This window comes from Corvus hawaiiensis, chromosome 6 (assembly GCF_020740725.1).
Source record: "Corvus hawaiiensis isolate bCorHaw1 chromosome 6, bCorHaw1.pri.cur, whole genome shotgun sequence".
NCBI lineage: Eukaryota > Metazoa > Chordata > Aves > Passeriformes > Corvidae > Corvus > Corvus hawaiiensis.
The window spans coordinates 23977501-23994519 of record NC_063218.1 but is presented as its reverse complement, the minus strand read 5'-3'; the positions used below and the strand labels follow the sequence as shown (position 1 = coordinate 23994519).

Sequence of the window (17019 nt, the reverse complement as noted above, 5' to 3'; positions counted from 1 at the left end):
TTCCACTCCTAGTCCTGTGTAGTTTCTCACTCTCCCTGCATGATTTCGAGGCAAGGCTTTCCCCTCCCTCTCTGCTTTCTAAAACTGTCTAGTGGGCACGAGAGTCTGTGCACACCTCAATACCTGCTTCTGAGAAGGTCCTCTTCTGGTTCCTGGTGGGGACTGTCTGCTGCTTGATATCTCCTCTCTGGAGGCCTGGCTGGAGCTGTGGTCTCCCTGGTAAGAGCCCAGGACTTGCCTTCCAGATCAGATGCAAGGCTGGAGATAATCCAGTGGGCACAGCCCTTTGTGACAGCAGGGATGCAGAGACAATGTCTGAGATGTTGGTGGTCCTGCCCTGAAGTGGTGGTGGTGTACTGGGAGGCTGAAACCAGCTGTTTGCACCTCTGCCCTGTGAGCATCTTGAGGTGCAAGGCTGAGGAGGTCTCTGCCTGACTCCAAAAAGCCTCATCCCCTTAGTGTGTGAGCTTTCTTGTGGTGTCTGTCAGCATGCCTGTGCAGGACTCAGCTGTAGGATGTCTGGGGCTGGCTGGTACCACTGAGGGTTGTGGTGACAACTGCAGTACCTGCTCTTGCTTCCCAGAAAGCTGTCAGAAGTCAGAGCAGCCTACAGATGCAGGGGGAGAGCCTCCCAAGCTCTGCATTTACAAGGTCAGTTCCTGAGGCTGGGTCAGCAGGACTGAGTCTTGTCTTAGCCTCAGGCCTTTGGTAGGGCATTAGGAGCTTTGGTGACCATATTAAGAGGAGATGCCATAACACATGTGGTGTGTCTGTCCCCAGTCCATCCCTCTGCTCCCCCCCCCCACTCCCTCTTCCCAAACTAACTCACAAATAGCTTGTTTTTCCTTAAGGTGTCTGGAACCTCTCACTGGCTGCTGCAGCCCAGTCCTGTTCCTGATTTAGTCTGTCTTCACTCCCTGCGAGCCTCCTAGGCAGGGGAGCCCTATGCTACAAAGTTCTGCTGAGCTTTCTTCTGCAGCAGCCTGCAGGAGAAAGGGGTGCTCACGGTTGTCCTGTGGTGGGGCAGTAGTGTTGAACCAGCATCTGGGGCATGTCTTAAGAAACCATTTAGTTCCTTGTCCTTGGTGATGGTGGGATGTCAACACCACCCATCCACTCCAGCATGCCCTCTGTGGTCCCAGAGGAGGGGTTCTGGGGTGCTGGGTGCTCTGGGAAGGGAGGCACATAAGGAGCAGTGAGCTGCCAAGCAGTGCTGTGTGCTGCTGCAGAGAGCCCTGGGCTCTGTGTCAGCAAGTAATTGAAGTAATTAGCTGCCAGGGAGGACTCATCCATGAACTCCTCTAAGGGAGTGAGCTGGTAATTACTCCAGAGAGATTACCTATGTCTCCAAATTTATGGAGGCTGGAGATAGCTGTTTTCAGCAGCAGTGGTGGTTGCAGCAGCAGCTGTGAAAATGGGTGCAAGACCCCCAGAGTGTTCCCTTCCTTGCCTGAGTCAAGGGAAGCAGCAGGGAGGGGGAGTTTTCTGTCAGTGGATGCCAACATGGGCCCTATTTGGGTGGCCCTGAGGCTGGGGCATACTGTGCCTGACAGCAGGGCTGGGACATCCAGCATGGCACAGCATAAGGGGTGGTGGTCAGCTGCTGCTGGAGGCAGGTGGGCATCAGGAGAGCCTGCTGGGAGCCTCTGTGGTGTGGCCCAGTGCTCTGCAGGGTGAAGGAATGGCATCTCCTGCTCAACATCACCCAACTCTCCCTGAACAGGGAGTGCTGTATGCATCACACCTGAGCAGTTGCAGGATGAATCTCTTCTGGGTACTGGGCTCCACAGCCCTTTGCAAGACATTTTAGAAGCCCTGGTGAAGAGATCTAGGTGTAATGTTTTTTCCTGCCCTTAGCTGGATGCCTAGGTGGGGCATGGTGGGAAAATAATACTCATTCCCCTCCCTATGCCTTGATGGCAGTGGGCCATGTCAGGTCACTGCCAGTTGGCACCACCTAAATGGTGGCTGCTTGTTAGTTATTGATGTCATTTGTGGCTGAGCAGAGGGGGGGGAGGATTGTAGCACTTGATTTGTACATGTCATGCTGCTCTCACACTGAGCTGGTCATGGGAGATGAGTTTGAGGCAGCCTCTGCTGCTCCACGTCATGCTGCCAGGCACTGAATGGTGCATCTCTCCCTTTGTACCCAGGCAGTGAGGTTTAGCTCAGGTGTCACCTAAACTACCTCACAGACAGGTGCTTATAAATACTGACCCCAGAAAAGATGAAAATTAAAAGGTGACTGAAAAGCAGAGGCTGGGGGCCTGCAAAGTACTTGGGGACCTTTCTCTTACCTGTAATTTAGGGCTTGGCTCTGCCCTGCCACTAAGGCATCCATTTGCATCTGTGGAAGGTGGGCAGTGTAGTACAGCAGAGCCTGCCCAGGTGCTGTGGGAATCGTTTATTATGCCCAAGCAAAGCTTTGGGGCACTTAGCTGATACATGTTATCTCAAGCATAGCTTTGCCTCCAGATTTTGCACAAGCAGCTGGTTGGTGCAAAGAGCAATAGTGCTGGTCTTAAAAACACATCAAGGTGGCAGAAGGGTTGCATTTCACATGATAGCTCCTGTGCTTTGCTGGGATCATCAGAGTGAAGAAGTAGCAGCAGCAGGAAGATAGAAAAGCCAGAGCCACCATTCAAAACTGCTCACAAGCTGACAAGCATAGCAGCAATTCATTATCAAGAATATCTGTGTGGAGAGGGGAAAAAAAGATGAGAAGCAAAAGAGGAAAGAAAGGGATTGTTTCATCAGTCCCCTGCATAATTCCCTCATAGGTCCAGACTACAAGCAACTAGTGCTGCCAACCTGATTCAGTTGTTCAAACAGAATCATTTTACTCCTGTGCCCCAGGGGTATTTGTGGGGAACCATCTGCCTCTGTCCCAGCAGGTTATGCCAGCCACTGCCAGGTCCTGTCCCCTGTTCTTCTACCACCTGCTCTGCCTCCTTTCCATTAAAATTCATCTCATGTGCTGTGGCTGAAAATGTCTTCTGGAGTCCAGCTGTGGCCTATCAGTGCCCTGCCATTATGCTTCATGAATATTTTTTTGCTGAACCAATTAACCGAACATCAGATCTGCCTTCTTCATGTTGGAGCAATGGCTCAGGTCTTTCCCTGGTTGCTGCCAGCTGAGGACCTCCCTGCCTGCTGCAGCAATTCCTGCTGACAACCCCTCATCATATTTCCCTGTATTTCATCCCATCTCCACCATTCCTTGCCTTCAAGGTAGCCCAGTTTCTCGACTCTTCTTCTGTATTTCATAACCCTCCTAATTTGTCTCATTAGCAAATGACACTAAGGTACCCCTCTTTCCTATGCCACCTTGCTAGTGAAAATATGGAAGATCAATCTTCATAGAGATCCTTAAGGATCTTGCCCTCCAGCCCAACTGATCTTCTAAAATGTCAACAGCTCATTAATACCTGTCTTAGCTTTCTTGGACCAGCCCCCATCTGATAACTCTTGGTGCAGTTCTTGGTCAGCAGTTTGGCCAAGCTCCAGAGGCAGTGTTCCCAGCCTTTCCTCTTCTAGAAAACAAGTAAGCTGATGTGTAATGCTATTTTAGCACAGTCAACACCTGGAAAATACTGGTGTTTTGGAGAAAGTGCTCAGGTACGAAAGTACTTCAGGAAGGAAAACTTCCCTTTTTCAAAACTTCCCTTTTTCCAGCCTAATACTGTCAAGAGTTTGGTGCCTATGCCTGGACTTTGATATACTACTTTGAGCATGGCATTTCAGCAGATATTGCACTTACTTGCATTTCATTTTTCCTCCCCTGGCATCTTCCTTTACTGATCTCCTAATCCCTTTTCCATCACTTCAGTAACTGTAGTGCTGAGAAAGGTAGGAGAGCTGTGGCAGGATGGACACCTCCTGACAAACACAGGTGCTTGAGAATAAAGTTATATCTTCGTGGCACTTCTGTAACTGCGTGAGTCTGGGCAGGGAGCCTGCCTGGGTGGCAGGAGGGACCCCTTGCCCATTGGGCTGTCCCTCAGCTCTCCATGCCAGAAGGCAAACTCTGTCTGCACTCTGACTTCTGTGAGACACTGGGATTGATCCTGCCTGACATTTTGATTAAGCAACAAGATTTGTTTAAAAATGAAATCAGCAAATACTGAAAGGATTAAAAACTGGTTAAGCATTGAGTCTCCAAAAGTAAAGAAGGAGCAATTGCAGAGTGGGGGCATTTCTGCTGGGAAACCTTCAGAGGATGGGAGCAAGTTGAGCACAGCTGTGCAGCCAGAAAAGCTCCTGAGCAGAAATGGGCAGGAATGGGGCAGGGTGGGAGGAGAAGAGAGGCCCTTCCACTGCTGCCCCCATCCCATCCTGCTCTCTGGCATGGCTGGAGGGGTGGCATTAGCTTCTCTGCTCAGGGGAGCTTGGCCTGAGGGGAGTTCCTGCTGATTTTGGGTGGGGAGACACAGGCCCTGTCTGGCCTAGGAACTCCTAAGTTGGGTGCTTCTGACACTTGTTAGTCTTGAGTCTCCAAAGCTTCTGAAGTACTATTAGTGAGAATACCTAAATTGCATCTTTAAGATACACCTCCTAAAGGGCATTTCTGGTCCATCTTCCTTGTTTCTGAGATTCAGCCCAGACACCTAGAGCAAAACCAGGGTCAGCTCAGAGGAGCAACACACCTGCAGATGTGGTTCCCAAATGTCCCTGTGCCTGGACACCACCAGGACAAGGAGTGGAGCAGTGGAGAGGGGGCTGTATTGGGGTACAGTCCCTTGGCACCACAAAGGATAGGTGAGCAGTGGAGGGTGGTGCCAGCACCTCCAGTCACGCTCACTAACCAAGCCCTCCAGTGGCATCACAGCCAAGCCCTGTGGCTCACCAGTGACCATGGAGACAGCATATGCCTTGTCCCCAGCAAGGTGTCTGTACCTAGTGCACTGTATGCTTTTGACACCACATGTCCCCTTGCCCTGTGGGGACAGCTTGACCCCAGGAATGTGTTCTGGCACGTGTGGCTACCGGAGTCTGTGGAAGAATGAGCTGGTGCCTGTGTGTATAGTGAGAGGAGAGGTAATGAAGCTCCTGATTTCCCAGCAGCTGATGTCTGCCTGAGTGATGGCTCTTAATTGGCTTCTCCTGTCAGCCCCAGGAGAGATGGCATTGCCACAGGCTGTGCCTCCCTATGCTCTCTCCACTGCAGGCTGCTTTTGGGGAGCAAAGAGGAAAAGATAAACTAGGTGAAGAGATGCACTGCTACATGATTTTTAAAGGTTTTTTTGGACAGAAATAAAAATTTGCCCTGTCTCAGATAATTAGCTATTTCCTTACTGGATTACTGTGAAGGGAAAACACTGACTATGCAATTAAGTGAGCCAAAAGACTTGCTCTGCTTTTATTTCCCCGTGTCTCTTTTCTCATCATCCTCCAGAGGAGAGATGGGGGTGAAATAAAGGCATTTCTACTCTACCAGCGTGGTTGCAATCCCACCCCACTGATGGGTGCTGGTGAGAACAACAAGTCGTGGCTTTGCCTCTGCAAGGGGCTTTGTCTTCCCTGGGAGTGAGAGTGCTGGGAGTGCAGCAGGAGGGACACCCCACATCCTGCTCTGGTAGTTTCCACATCACCCACCTTGGGACTGACCCCAAGGAGGGGCAGGTTGGCTGGGGGTGTGTGGGAGGACCAGTGTCCTAGTGGATGCTATTGGCTAGGGACAGTGTCCCACAGCGGTCTTGAGTCCCCCACAAACCACACCAGTTTCTTTCCCCTTCTCCATCCTCTCACCTCATCCCTGTGGGAAGAGGAGTGAGATCCAGCGTGGCCCCATCCCAGCATCCCCCATCACCATTTCCCAGCTCCTATTTGTAGCCAGTGAGCCTGTTTTGGCACACCACAGCACTTGCCGAGGGGCGAGCAGTGGGAGCAGAGCAGGTGACAGCTCAGATGTATTGATTGCTCAGATCTGTGCTGAGGTGCTGGTGCTTTTTTCCTCAGCAGCTTTCTTCCTGGCTGCATCCCAGAAGGAGGTAGGATTCAAAGGCCACCCCCACCCTTGGCGCAGCCTCCATCCACCCTGTCCTTAGCTGCTTCTGAAGAGAAAGGCCTGCAGGAAGTGCTCACCTTGATGCTGTGGAGGTTACAAAAGGAGCTGAAGCTGGAAGACAACGTGTTTTCCACTGCTGTGAAAAGAAACAAAATCCCAATACACCTCAGACAGTGCTGCTCTGAGCTCCTGGCTGAGCAAGGAGCATCTCCAAAGCAGAGGAGGGATGGAGGGGATATTCAACTAGTCCAGGGAGTGGGGCTGGCTTGGTCCCCAAGTTCTCGTCCTAACAGCAAGGAGGGTATCTGGGACACCTGATCATGCACTTTCTTGCAACCCAAAAGCCACAGAATGTGTGAAACAAGAGAGGGGTGTTTGTGCACAGATTTGGGGAAGGGGGCAGGGAGTGGGCTTTCTTGTGACTTTCTGTGTCTGTCTCTCAGTGTCACTGGGTTAGGATGAAGGCTGGCAGTACTGGTGGGGCAGCTGAGCCAGGGCATGGGCATTTGGGGAGCAGTGGGCAGGAGAGTGATGGTACAGGGTTGCTGAGGCCAGGAGGCTGAAGGACCGTGCCTGTGCTGAGGGTGCCAGACAGCACCTGTGTTCACAGGGACAGGTACCTGCAGCCATCTGGTGGAGAACTTGGTTACAAACAGATGTCCTAACAAATTACTCATGAATGGAGAAGAGGGAGTTGTTCTGCCATGTCGTGGAACTTTTCAGTACCACTTGCAATTATTTTAGAAAGCTCTGGGATGCAGAGATGGACAGCAAGTTGTGGTGTACAGCCTTATAGGTCATCACTGTTTTACCAATCCTCCTCCACCCCCATCTCAGAGAACCCCAAAGCCTCCCTCATTAGCCACCAGAGATCTCACTTTGTCACCACCCCTCTACACAGACACAGATAATCTCTGCGCCTTCTGCCCTTTGCAGACACAGATAATCTCTGCGCCTTCTGCCCACAGCAGTGACCTGCCAGGATCCCTGCTTCTCCTTTCTGGGCTAGACCTGTTGCCAGGCCAGAACTTGAGTCTATTCCTCCTTCCCCCGAAATTTTTGAGTATCCCTTGTGGGATCTGGACCATTACAGAGCTGTGCTGCAGAGCTGAGGGTCCTGGTTGGGAGAGGGACCCCTTCTCTGGGAGAACAAGAGGAAGGGGATGAAGAGTCACCTCTTCCACACTCACTGGTAGAGTTTAGTTTAACATTACTTTTTTTTAAGCTCAATCAAATTTCTGGAGCTTGAACCTTCCCTGACTGCTGTGTCTTGTTGCCTTTTTGCTTCCTTCCCTTCTGCTTTGGCAGCTACAGCAGACGCTGTGAGTCTGTAATAAGTTATTCAGCAGTGATCATGCTCTTCCTCGGATTTCAATTTCCACGTTTCCCTTCAGGCTGTTTCCAACTAATTTCTCCATTTGCATAATGCCCCCCTTAGGGATGCTCTGGCACAGCCCCTTCTCCCCCCCCTTTGACAAGTTCATCAGAGATTCAAGCTATTAGTGGAAAACACTTTAATTCTGTCAGCCCTTTAGCCCGGTCCTTCCCCATGCATCTCCAATTAAAAAAAGACAAAGAAGCAGTTTGGGGTTCAGAGGGATGGAATGCCCACGGGAAATGGGCTGAGGACTGCTGGACCCCCCACCCTTGGAAGCCCCTGGAGGGAACCAACTGGAATAATTACAAATTCAGAAGCAAATGCTGTATCTTATTGTACATTCTGGTCTAGCGGCCCAAATAATTTTGCCTAGACCAGAATCAGCAGTGGTCCCCCACCCCGGCCCCCAGCTGGGGGTGCTTGAAGGGGAGAGATAAGGAGGGATTTAGCTGGGACAGCACTGAGCTGGGGGGTGGTGGGGCTGGTCACCCCTGCTGCAGATGCACCCTCTGGCATCCCTTCTCCTGAAATAATGCTCTTGCTTGGTTATTTGGAGGGATGGACATCCAGGAAGGCTGAGCACATGCAGGAGAGGGGAATGAAAACCGTCATATGGATGCTGGGTGAGCATGCCCCTTATTACTCCTCTCTAGGCCACCTTGTCTCTTTTGGGCATACCAGACCTTCCCTGCAAATTCTGCCTCTGTGTCTGCTCTCAGAAGCAAGGTCTGCTTAATTCCTCCTGATGTTTGAATTCTTCTTTGCTCTCTTCAAGCACATTTATACTCCTACTACACAGAGATGCTCCGGTCTCTTTTTCTCCCTAATTCTTGTCCAACTACATAGGGAAAAAAAAGCCTACACCACCATCCTGCTCTCAGTGGTAGTTGCCCACTGAAATACATCTCCCTCCATGATACACAGACACCAGCTAGATTATAACTTCCTTCAGGAATAGCATAAACACCTCCACGTTTAAGTGAGCACAGCACTGTTGTGAAGCTCACCTCTTTGATAGCCAGCTCCACGTTCTTATAAAAAGAGTCTTTACTCCTGCTTTTTTATTACCTCTTCCATGTTAAAAAACATAACGGGAACTTTCAGACCAGCTTCTGTACAGGTCTCTGATGTGCTTCTCTCTTTTATGGCTCAAGTACAACGGCAATCGCAGACGTTAACATGCTTCTTTAGGATGAAATGTACATTTGAATGGCACCCAGCTGGAGGAACATGCTGCATCCCTTGCAAAGCTGGCTGCAGCCTGCCCAGAAACTCTGGGAAGGAGGTGAGGGATGCCCAGAGCCTGCCCATAGGCTCCTGCGCAGGGGGGAAAGAGGCAACAGGGGAGCCAGGGAGAGGAAGGATGGTCAAAGGTGGATGCTGGAGAGTGGGGGGTGAGGCATGGCTTAATGCCAGCCCTTTGGGGCAACCATTGCCTTCATACCCACCTATGAAGCATTTAGTGTGCTGCTGACAGTATACAAATAAGCAAAAGTAAGATGTATGGGGGGGATGTTTGGTATTTCCTTGTTACCAGAGGCTTTTGGATGGATGGAGATACCTCTCTCCAAGGCATGGGAAGGAGTGTGTTGAGGTCACCCCATGTCTCAGGCTCCTTCCACGTCTCATCTGGATCTTGTCCCCTCACAAACAGCACTCCCACCCCAGACTCTGCAGGTTTTGTCAGCCTTTTCTTTCCATCCCTCTTTGTGTGCAGGGCCCTGACCTAGTGCAAGGAGCAGAATCCTTCAGGCCACCACCCCTCCCAGGACACTTCTTAGGTAGAGGTTTCCATTACAAATCTTGAAGTCCCAGCACTCTGGGACCCTTATGAGGGCTCTGACTTGGGATCATCATGGCAGTCACTATTAACACAGAGAAAACCTTGCTGTCTTTACCAGCTTGTATCAACAACGGGAGAGATGGCATGCAACCACCAGCCTGCCTTTCTCTTTGTTTCTGATTTGGGATAGATCAGCAACTGGGATCTTCTGTGGATCAGGGGTCTGTTTGCAGAGGGATACAGAGAGCATGCCCCTTGGTCTTGTCCATGCTCTGTCCTCCTACTTCACTGCAGCTGAGGGGTCAGGCCACCCCATGGCACTGAAGTGAGAATGTTGTCCCCATCACAGGAGTCTGGAGACCCCACCAGGACTCCAGCCTCCCAGAAGAAGCAGCAGTCATTCCCTGGCACCATATCCCCTCTTCTCCCTGTGTGTGCCCTTCATGGGCCAAGCCTGGGCAATGGGTCTCCCAGCTGCAGGGCTGAGAAGGGAAGATGTAGCCCCAGATGGGGGTGGTCGCACTAGCCCAGCAGCAGCATGCAGTTTCTCTCCTGCACATCTTCCACCAGGCAAATGTGCTCCTCCTTGTCCCAGCATCCAGGCTGGTGCTCAATTCCCTGTTGTTAGGTGGTTGCACCTCACAGCCTCAGGGAGAACAGGGGTCTACTGTTTGTCTGCAAGGAGAAAGAACCTGCACAGGACATCCATGCCAGGGCCCTGCTGTGCAAGCAGCCCTTGCAGGCACTGGTGCTCTGTGCTCCTCAGGAAAGCTCGGTCCCAGTAGCATCAGTGGCCAGGGATGGCTGTGACATGCAGGTGGCAGCTACACGTGGCCCCCTTTCGAGAGATAAGCAATCAGTGCTACCACCACCCCGATGTACACTCCTGTGCCAATGGTTATGGAGAGCGCAGCAAGGAAGAGAGCTCGGCGGGAAGCTGAACTGGCCAGATGAAAATCTCCTTTGGAGACAGCCTTGCTGGTCTGGAAGGAGAAGAAATGTTTGTTGCTCACAGCTGTACCAACCTGGCCTTTAACCAGCATGCAGTTGTTTCTTTACTGAGTCAGTGCTTCTTCTCTGGCCACTGCATCCCACGGAGGCTGGGAACAGACAGCAAGGTGTCTGTCAGACTGGGAGGGCTCAGAACAGCAGTGCCACCTGCACACATTTCCCTGTGGATTTAGCCTCCAAGGGAAGCATGGGCTTCAGCTACTTGTCTGAAAGCACCCATCTGGGCACTCAGCCAGAGCTGTGGGTGGGTGGCTGGACCCTTGTAAGACCTCAGTGCATGGGGTGGTGGCTGTGCGGTACTGACCACATACCAGTGACCCTATACAGAGATGTAATGAGTACTGACTAGGCTCAGGGAGCTGACTCTGGATGGCATGTTCTGTTGGTCCATCTATGCTACCACCTGATTCCTGCATGAGGTTTTCAGCTGAAGCCTATTTGCTCTTGAAGGGCTGATGAAACCAGCAGTGGAGACAGAACTCCATCTCTCTAGAAGAGGATGGCAACTTCCAGCTTCTCTGAGTGCTCAGGGCATATTCCAAGCTGGTCTTTTTATTACCTATTACTTGAGTTCAGGTTGCCATGTGGGTATCAATGCACTCACTGTGCAGACACCAAACAAAGAAATGGTCCTTCCCTCAGTGAGTGAACAAAGGGGGTAGTTATAGCAAATGGAGCTAGATATAAATTGCCCCACGTACATCATCACGTGGAGAGTGCACTATGTGGAAAAATGTGAAATCAACTCACCAGCTCTGTGCCAGGCACTCATGTAATATATTTTTCCATTTCTGTTCCTATCCTCTTGATTTAACTTCTTAATGCCTCCCCCCATCTATTCTTGGTGCGGCACCATCCATGCAAATGTGGAGTAAATCCCCTGGCTCTGCATGATTATTCTGGGTCAACAGAAATGTAAGTGAGCCCAGGCTCTGGGCTAAGCCCTCAAGAAAGCAGCAGCTCCTCTGAGCTGCTGCAGCCTGAGGGCCATTCCCTCTCCGGCCTCTACCAGCTTGGCATTGGCTCCCACAGGTTAGCCAATGTGCATCAGAAACAAGTGCAAGAGAGGAGCTGTAGTGTGATATGGACACCAAGCTCCTCTTTGCATCCAGACTCCAGAGCAGCCTGGCTCCTGTGGCATGAGGTGCCTCAGTCTGGGTCACGGTGTAGAACTTTCACATTACTGGAGAATGGGAGGACAGGTGGGAAAAAGTCATTTTCCTGAACCTGGTTGGAGGAGAAGCTGGGCAAGGGGCCAAGAGGAGCCCCAGTTCCCTAAATAACAGCCAAAAATCCCAAAGGAAAAGCCTGACTCCAGTAGCCCACAACAAAACTGGAGGGGTTGCAACCCTACAACAATTGTGGAGACATCCAGGAGCACCCTTTGTCTCAGCCCTCAGAGTTATGGCTGTGGCACAGAGATGAGCCTTAGATTCAGAAAGGTGCTGATCACCTCCAGGGCCGCTGTGGCTTTCAGGGCCCTTGCTTTAGCACTTGGCACATGCAGGCAAGCAAAGGGATTCCTTACCCCTTGGGAGAAGTAGAAGGCAGCAATCCCCAGGGGCCAGAAGCAGCACAGCATGGAGAAAAGAGCCAAGCCCAAGTGGTCCCGGGGGGGAAGCATCAGGAAATGATCCTCACTTTCGCTGTCGCTGGAGGAGTCGCTCTGCAAAACCAGATGGATTCAGCACATGCCCACCTCCCCGTGCCGCTCTGCAGGCTGCATCTCAGCACCTCGCCTCCCAGCTCCCACTCCCTCCTGGTCCCGTCACGTATTCTCATACAATTCCCACTGGCAAATTCAACGAGTAAATTTCAAAAATATTTTAGACTCTTCAGCATGGTTTCATGAGGAACAACATAGCTCAGCAAATTCAAGAGTGGAATGGATTCTCGGCTCCCTGCCAGAGCAAATGCTGGGGGTCTGGGATTTCCCTGCATTAGAGAGAGTCTTAAACTGAAATATCTTCAGCTTTGGCAGAACTGACTGTTTGTCAGCTTGAACAAACTTAAACAAAGTGACTTATCCCCATTAGAGACTAGCAGATCAATATCCTGCTAAACTAATTTAGGAAGTGAGGGAAAGCATTTGAAGTGGATCCTACCTTGCAGGGGCAGCATGCCCTGTCCCCTTAGTGAGTCACTGCCAGTGGCTGTGCTGAGCCCTCTTGCCTTTGGGCACTGCTGGGTAGCCTCAGAACACCCTGCAAGTGATGTGCCTTGGTGGGGAAGGGATGCAGAGGTGGGGACATCCCTGCTGCCATCTGAACAGGCTACATCACCAACACCAAATGTAGCAGAGCTGTGCTGGGTCATCAGGCATCAGCTCCAGCGAGCTCTGGGACCCTCTCCCATTTCTCAAGATCCTGGGTGGTATTTCCCAGCCTTGGCACCACTGCTCAAGCCATAGTGGGGGACAGTGCAGCAATGAGGCTGCTTTGTCAGCTTCATTCTTCCTGTGCAGGATTCATCCTGTCTTTATATATATAAAGCTTTCTCTCAGCTGCTGCCATCAGGCATGTGAATTTTGCTGTTATGCAAAAATTGCTGTTTCTCTTTAGCTCAAGTGCCACAGCAGCAGCAGGCTGCCCTTGTCAAAGCATCCCCATTTCCCAAGGGTCCCGCAGAGACCCACCTCCCTTTTATTCTCAGCAGCAGGCAGCCAGGCTGCTCTTAGGGAAGCTGACCTCCTTCTGAGGTCAGCAGTGAGGAAAAAGGAGCAGAAATGATAAGGAGGAAGAAGAAATACTGGGTGAACAGGGAGGCTGGTGAGGCAGGAGATGGTAGGATTTGGGGGGGAGTTCTGGGTAAAGAAGGGAGAATAAATTATCAAGAATTTGAGGCAATGTCCAGAAAGAATGACCACAGGAGTTTAGTGCCATCCCACCTGTCCAAGCTCACCTCATACTCCTGGAGCTCCTCTTCCTCCACTTCATAGGAAACAGTTTGGATGCGGATGTCACTCTCTACCAGGCAAGACCCTTGTGCCTCATGCCCTTCAGGAGCTTCGGATGGAGCTTCTTTGCTTTCTGTAAATGTGGTCTCACAGCTTTCCATTTTGCTGTCCTTGGCCTTGAGAGCAGTCTCATCCTTCACAAGGATGAAACTGGGGCCATACAAAGCTTCAACAGCCAGCTGCAGGGAACTGGCATCCAGCAACTGGTGAGTCCTGGCACTGCCAGTGTTTTGGAATATGTAGGAATACAGTTTCCCTTGGCAGCGATGACTGGGGTAATCCTGGCTGTGATGCTGGTGGTAAGAATAGCTGCTGCGAAGGTGTCCATTGGATTTGGCCAAGAGTGGGTTTTGAAGCTCACGCACGCTTTCCATGCTGCCGGCGGTGGTTCTGGTGGGGAGATCCTGCAGGAGAAGAGGGGATGGGAGGAAGTAGGCTGTTATTTTGGCAAGGTAAGGGAGCAGAAAAGCCTCTCACCCATGCAGAGCCAAAGTTGAGAGGGTAGCGGGAACAGAAAAATTCCGCAATACTGGAGAAAACAAGAACCCTCCCCGCCTCTGCACAGATTGAATGCTATCTCCCCAGCTGGTAGCAAGATAAGGATGCACCCCTGCAACAAGGTTATCTGATTCCGGCTGGATTAAGATGAGGATTTGCTGTATCTATAATGCATTTTAAGTTGGCCGTATGCAGCCTGACGGGAAAGGACCTACTGCATCTTTTCTGCTGGTTCATAATGTGTGCTGTGACGAAGACTGACAGCACAGAAGTAGATAAGAGACTGACAATCACTCGAGGGGCCTCCCTGACCTCCCAAAGCAGAGGGTCGCACGGTGGATTATATCCCTCTGGACATTACACGTGCACCTAACTGGCTTTCAGGTGCACAGGAAGTCCTCTAGGACTCATCCAAGGCTGAGCTGGGGCTGAGGCAAGTGCAGTGAGCCACAAAGGGAAGCCAGGGGGCTGCTGTGAGGACATGGAGGTGGTGTTTAGGCTGGGGTGGGAGTGTTGGATGCTCAGCCAGCTGTGAGGAGGAACAGAAGGATGTGGAGATTAAAGGGCAGACTCTGTGGGGTTTGGTCCACTTTGAAATGATGAAATTTTAAGTAAATGATCCATCACATCAAAGCGCTGTTTAAACCAGCTCCATCCCTGGGTACAGTAGCAGCCAGCCAGCCTTGGCTCTGGGCCACCAGCTTCAGAAAATGCTGAGTCCAAATGGGATCCTCAGATACAAAGGTCAATGTGGGTTTCTTCCTCAGGGAAATTCACTCCCTCTCCCTTCCTCCATTTCAGAGTACTGAAACCTTGCGCTGCTCTTATTATTTTTTTCCCCATTAAAATTTCTGAGATGAAATATTTCCACCCCTTTCCTTCAGAGGAGCATTTACTATTTTGGCTTCCCAACCCACCTTGGAACAAAGAAAAAGTACAGTGAAATAGCAGCGTTCCCAGAAGAGAGAAACAATTACTTTGCCCTCTTCACTACCTGAGCCCCAGGTTTTACAGTCTCTCTAGCATTTTCCCAGCTCCCAGACCATGCCACCTTATTGCCTTGCAACCCCAAATGTTCCTGTCCTCCTCAGAGACCTCGGTCACTGACTCCTCGGCAGGATGCTGTGTAGCAGGGGCACACTTCCTCCTGCTATAAGAATCCCTGAAGTGCACTAGGTTTTCTGATAGACACCATATCACCTTGGCTTTAAATCTCAAGAAGGAAATATAAACAAAGAAACAGAAGACTTTAGAGAGTGTAAAGCCCAAGCACTCCTGTTTCCTTTGCCAAACCCTGCCACATCATGCAGGTTTGGGAGCTGTGCAGGGTTTTAAAGGGACCTGTCCGTTGGCTTTGTTCTGGCAGTGGTCATCATATTTTGGAAATCTGCTCAGGAAAATGGAACTGTTCAAAAGCCCTCTCGTGATGCTAAAACTGTGCATTTTGGTGAATGCTCTTCACTTCTCCCTTCCCAAAATCATTCCCTGCCTTCTGCAGTCTCCCACCTTTCTAATAAAGACTGTAATGGCTCATGCAGCAGATGGTCATTAAGTATTTTCAAAATATTTAAGGGAGATCCATATTTGTAGCAAAAGGGTTTTTTTTTTTTCCTGCACAGACACAGAGAAGCTCAAAGCTACATTCCAGTTATTAGGCAAGGAAACCACAATCCTCTTCTTTGCTTACCTTAACGTGCAAATTAGATTTCTAATAATATAACTTAATTTTTAACAAAACAGTAAGGAGAGACTAGTCACCAAGTGTCATTTGAGAGCAGCAGCCAAAGCAGAAGCCCAGTGCTAGTGAGAGAAAATTGACATTTTTGGTACAGCATCCATGCCTCATCTCAAGAAATTATTCTGGCAGCAAGCTAGGGTAGGAAGGAATGGGATCTTGCTGGGAACTGCTGAAGGGATTCATTTCCAAATGTGTTCAGAAACACCAGCAGATGGACTGCAGGCAGGCTGCTGGCCACTGGGCAGCAGGTGCTGCCTGTGTGGAAGTTGCTGTGCTTGTCGTTTTGGGTCCTCAGCAACAGGCTGGAGAAGGAGCAGAGCTGCACAGAAAAAGCTGTACATTCACAGCAGCAAGCGCTGGGAAACACAGCGTGGGAGGGGGAAAGAAGGGAAGGAGCTGGGAGGAATTGGAAACCTAAAAGGCAGTTTGGGAGGTGCCAGGGAACCAGTGTGGGAAGAGTGCATCTATGCAGCTGGACTGATGCTGGACATGGACTCTGTTGAGTCCCAAAGGATGCTACAGGGGCTGGTAGGAGATGTCTCACTGACCTGAGCTGTGGGGGAGAGGCAGGCAGGGCTCGCAGGCAGCAAGCATCCTAGGGTGAACATACCTTGGAAGAGTAACAGTGTGGGTAGAAAAAGAAATCACAGGAAAAAACTCCTGAAGTGTGGAGAAGTCTGTGAATGTGGGCTGGGCAGGGCTGAGGCTTCATCCCAGGGGAGCAGGATGAGCTCGAGCCTCTCTGGTCCCTCAAACTGTCCTGGAGCTGCCCTTAGAGCAGAGCCAGGATCTTGGAGCTGCTGCATGAAGCGTGGACACAGGGCAGGGCCACAGCTAGAAGGATTTAGTCTGTGCTACTCTTGTACCCTCTGGAATTATAAAAGATTTACCTGTACTAAAGTCTCTTTTCCTTGCTGCCTTCCACTCTAGGGGAGCTGGGGCTGATGCTCTCCCTGGGAGCAAGATGTGGTACTAACAGATCTGCAGGGACAAGGGGAAAAGTACAGAAGAAGATCTTACAGTGCTTCTGATGAATAAGCACAGGAGCCACCAGCTGTAGCCTTAGTGCCCAGTCCTGGCACTTGTCAGCAGTGGAGAAGGGACAACAAGGGCCAGTGTCACAACCTGCTTACAGCAGTGTGCTCAGCCCTGCTGGAAAGCAGCCAGGCTGAAACCTTCCTCTCCACTAACTGATGTCCCAGTACCAGAGGGATTAGAGATGCTTCCCACTCCTCAGTCACCAAGACCAGCACATCGCATAGAGACCATGTACCGAATGGTCTGGGTTTGCAGGGGGAGACAAGGGCCATCAGGCCTCTAGAGATGGCATTAGAGAGGGAATGGCAGAGAGGGTGAGGACCAGCCCTGCACACACATGCGCGGGGAAGGAGAGAGTCAGACCAGCCCTGCAGTTGTCCCCAAACCCCATTTGAGTTATCTGGATCCCACAGTGAATTTAGCCACACAGGGACTTAAAAAAGGAAGCCTGGTAGTAAAGCAAGCCTGGTGATAAAGAAAGCTTGTTAATAACCAAGATTGGGGAAAGAGGAATGAAGTCAGAAGATGAAAGCAAGAAAGCAGTAAAAGAGAAAATTGTCAAAGAGTGGTCACTCTGACCTGTTTACCAGCAAGACTGGATAGTCTGCAT

At 50.8% G+C, this 17019-nt stretch overlaps 1 protein-coding gene across 6 annotated transcripts in view; it reads right to left on the bottom strand.

Annotated features, from left to right (window-relative positions):
• Positions 1 to 2389: 2389 nt before the first annotated feature.
• The window catches only part of SYNDIG1L (synapse differentiation inducing 1 like), a 23889-nt gene continuing 9259 nt past the window's right edge, over positions 2390 to 17019 (bottom strand). For 4 of the 6 annotated variants that reach the window (XM_048307746.1, XM_048307745.1, XM_048307744.1 and 1 more), the window contains exons 2-4: positions 13081 to 13539; positions 11708 to 11845; positions 7507 to 10151 (exon numbers count right to left, since the gene is read on the bottom strand). In XM_048307746.1, coding sequence (XP_048163703.1) covers positions 9993 to 10151; positions 11708 to 11845; positions 13081 to 13509 — 726 coding nt within the window. In that variant the 5' untranslated portion in view covers positions 13510 to 13539 and the 3' untranslated portion in view covers positions 7507 to 9992. Of the gene's footprint in view, positions 2695 to 6084; positions 6144 to 7506; positions 10152 to 11707; positions 11846 to 13080; positions 13540 to 16261 lie in introns of those variants that run through there. The other 2 variants (XM_048307749.1, XM_048307748.1) reach the window with 2 other exon arrangements.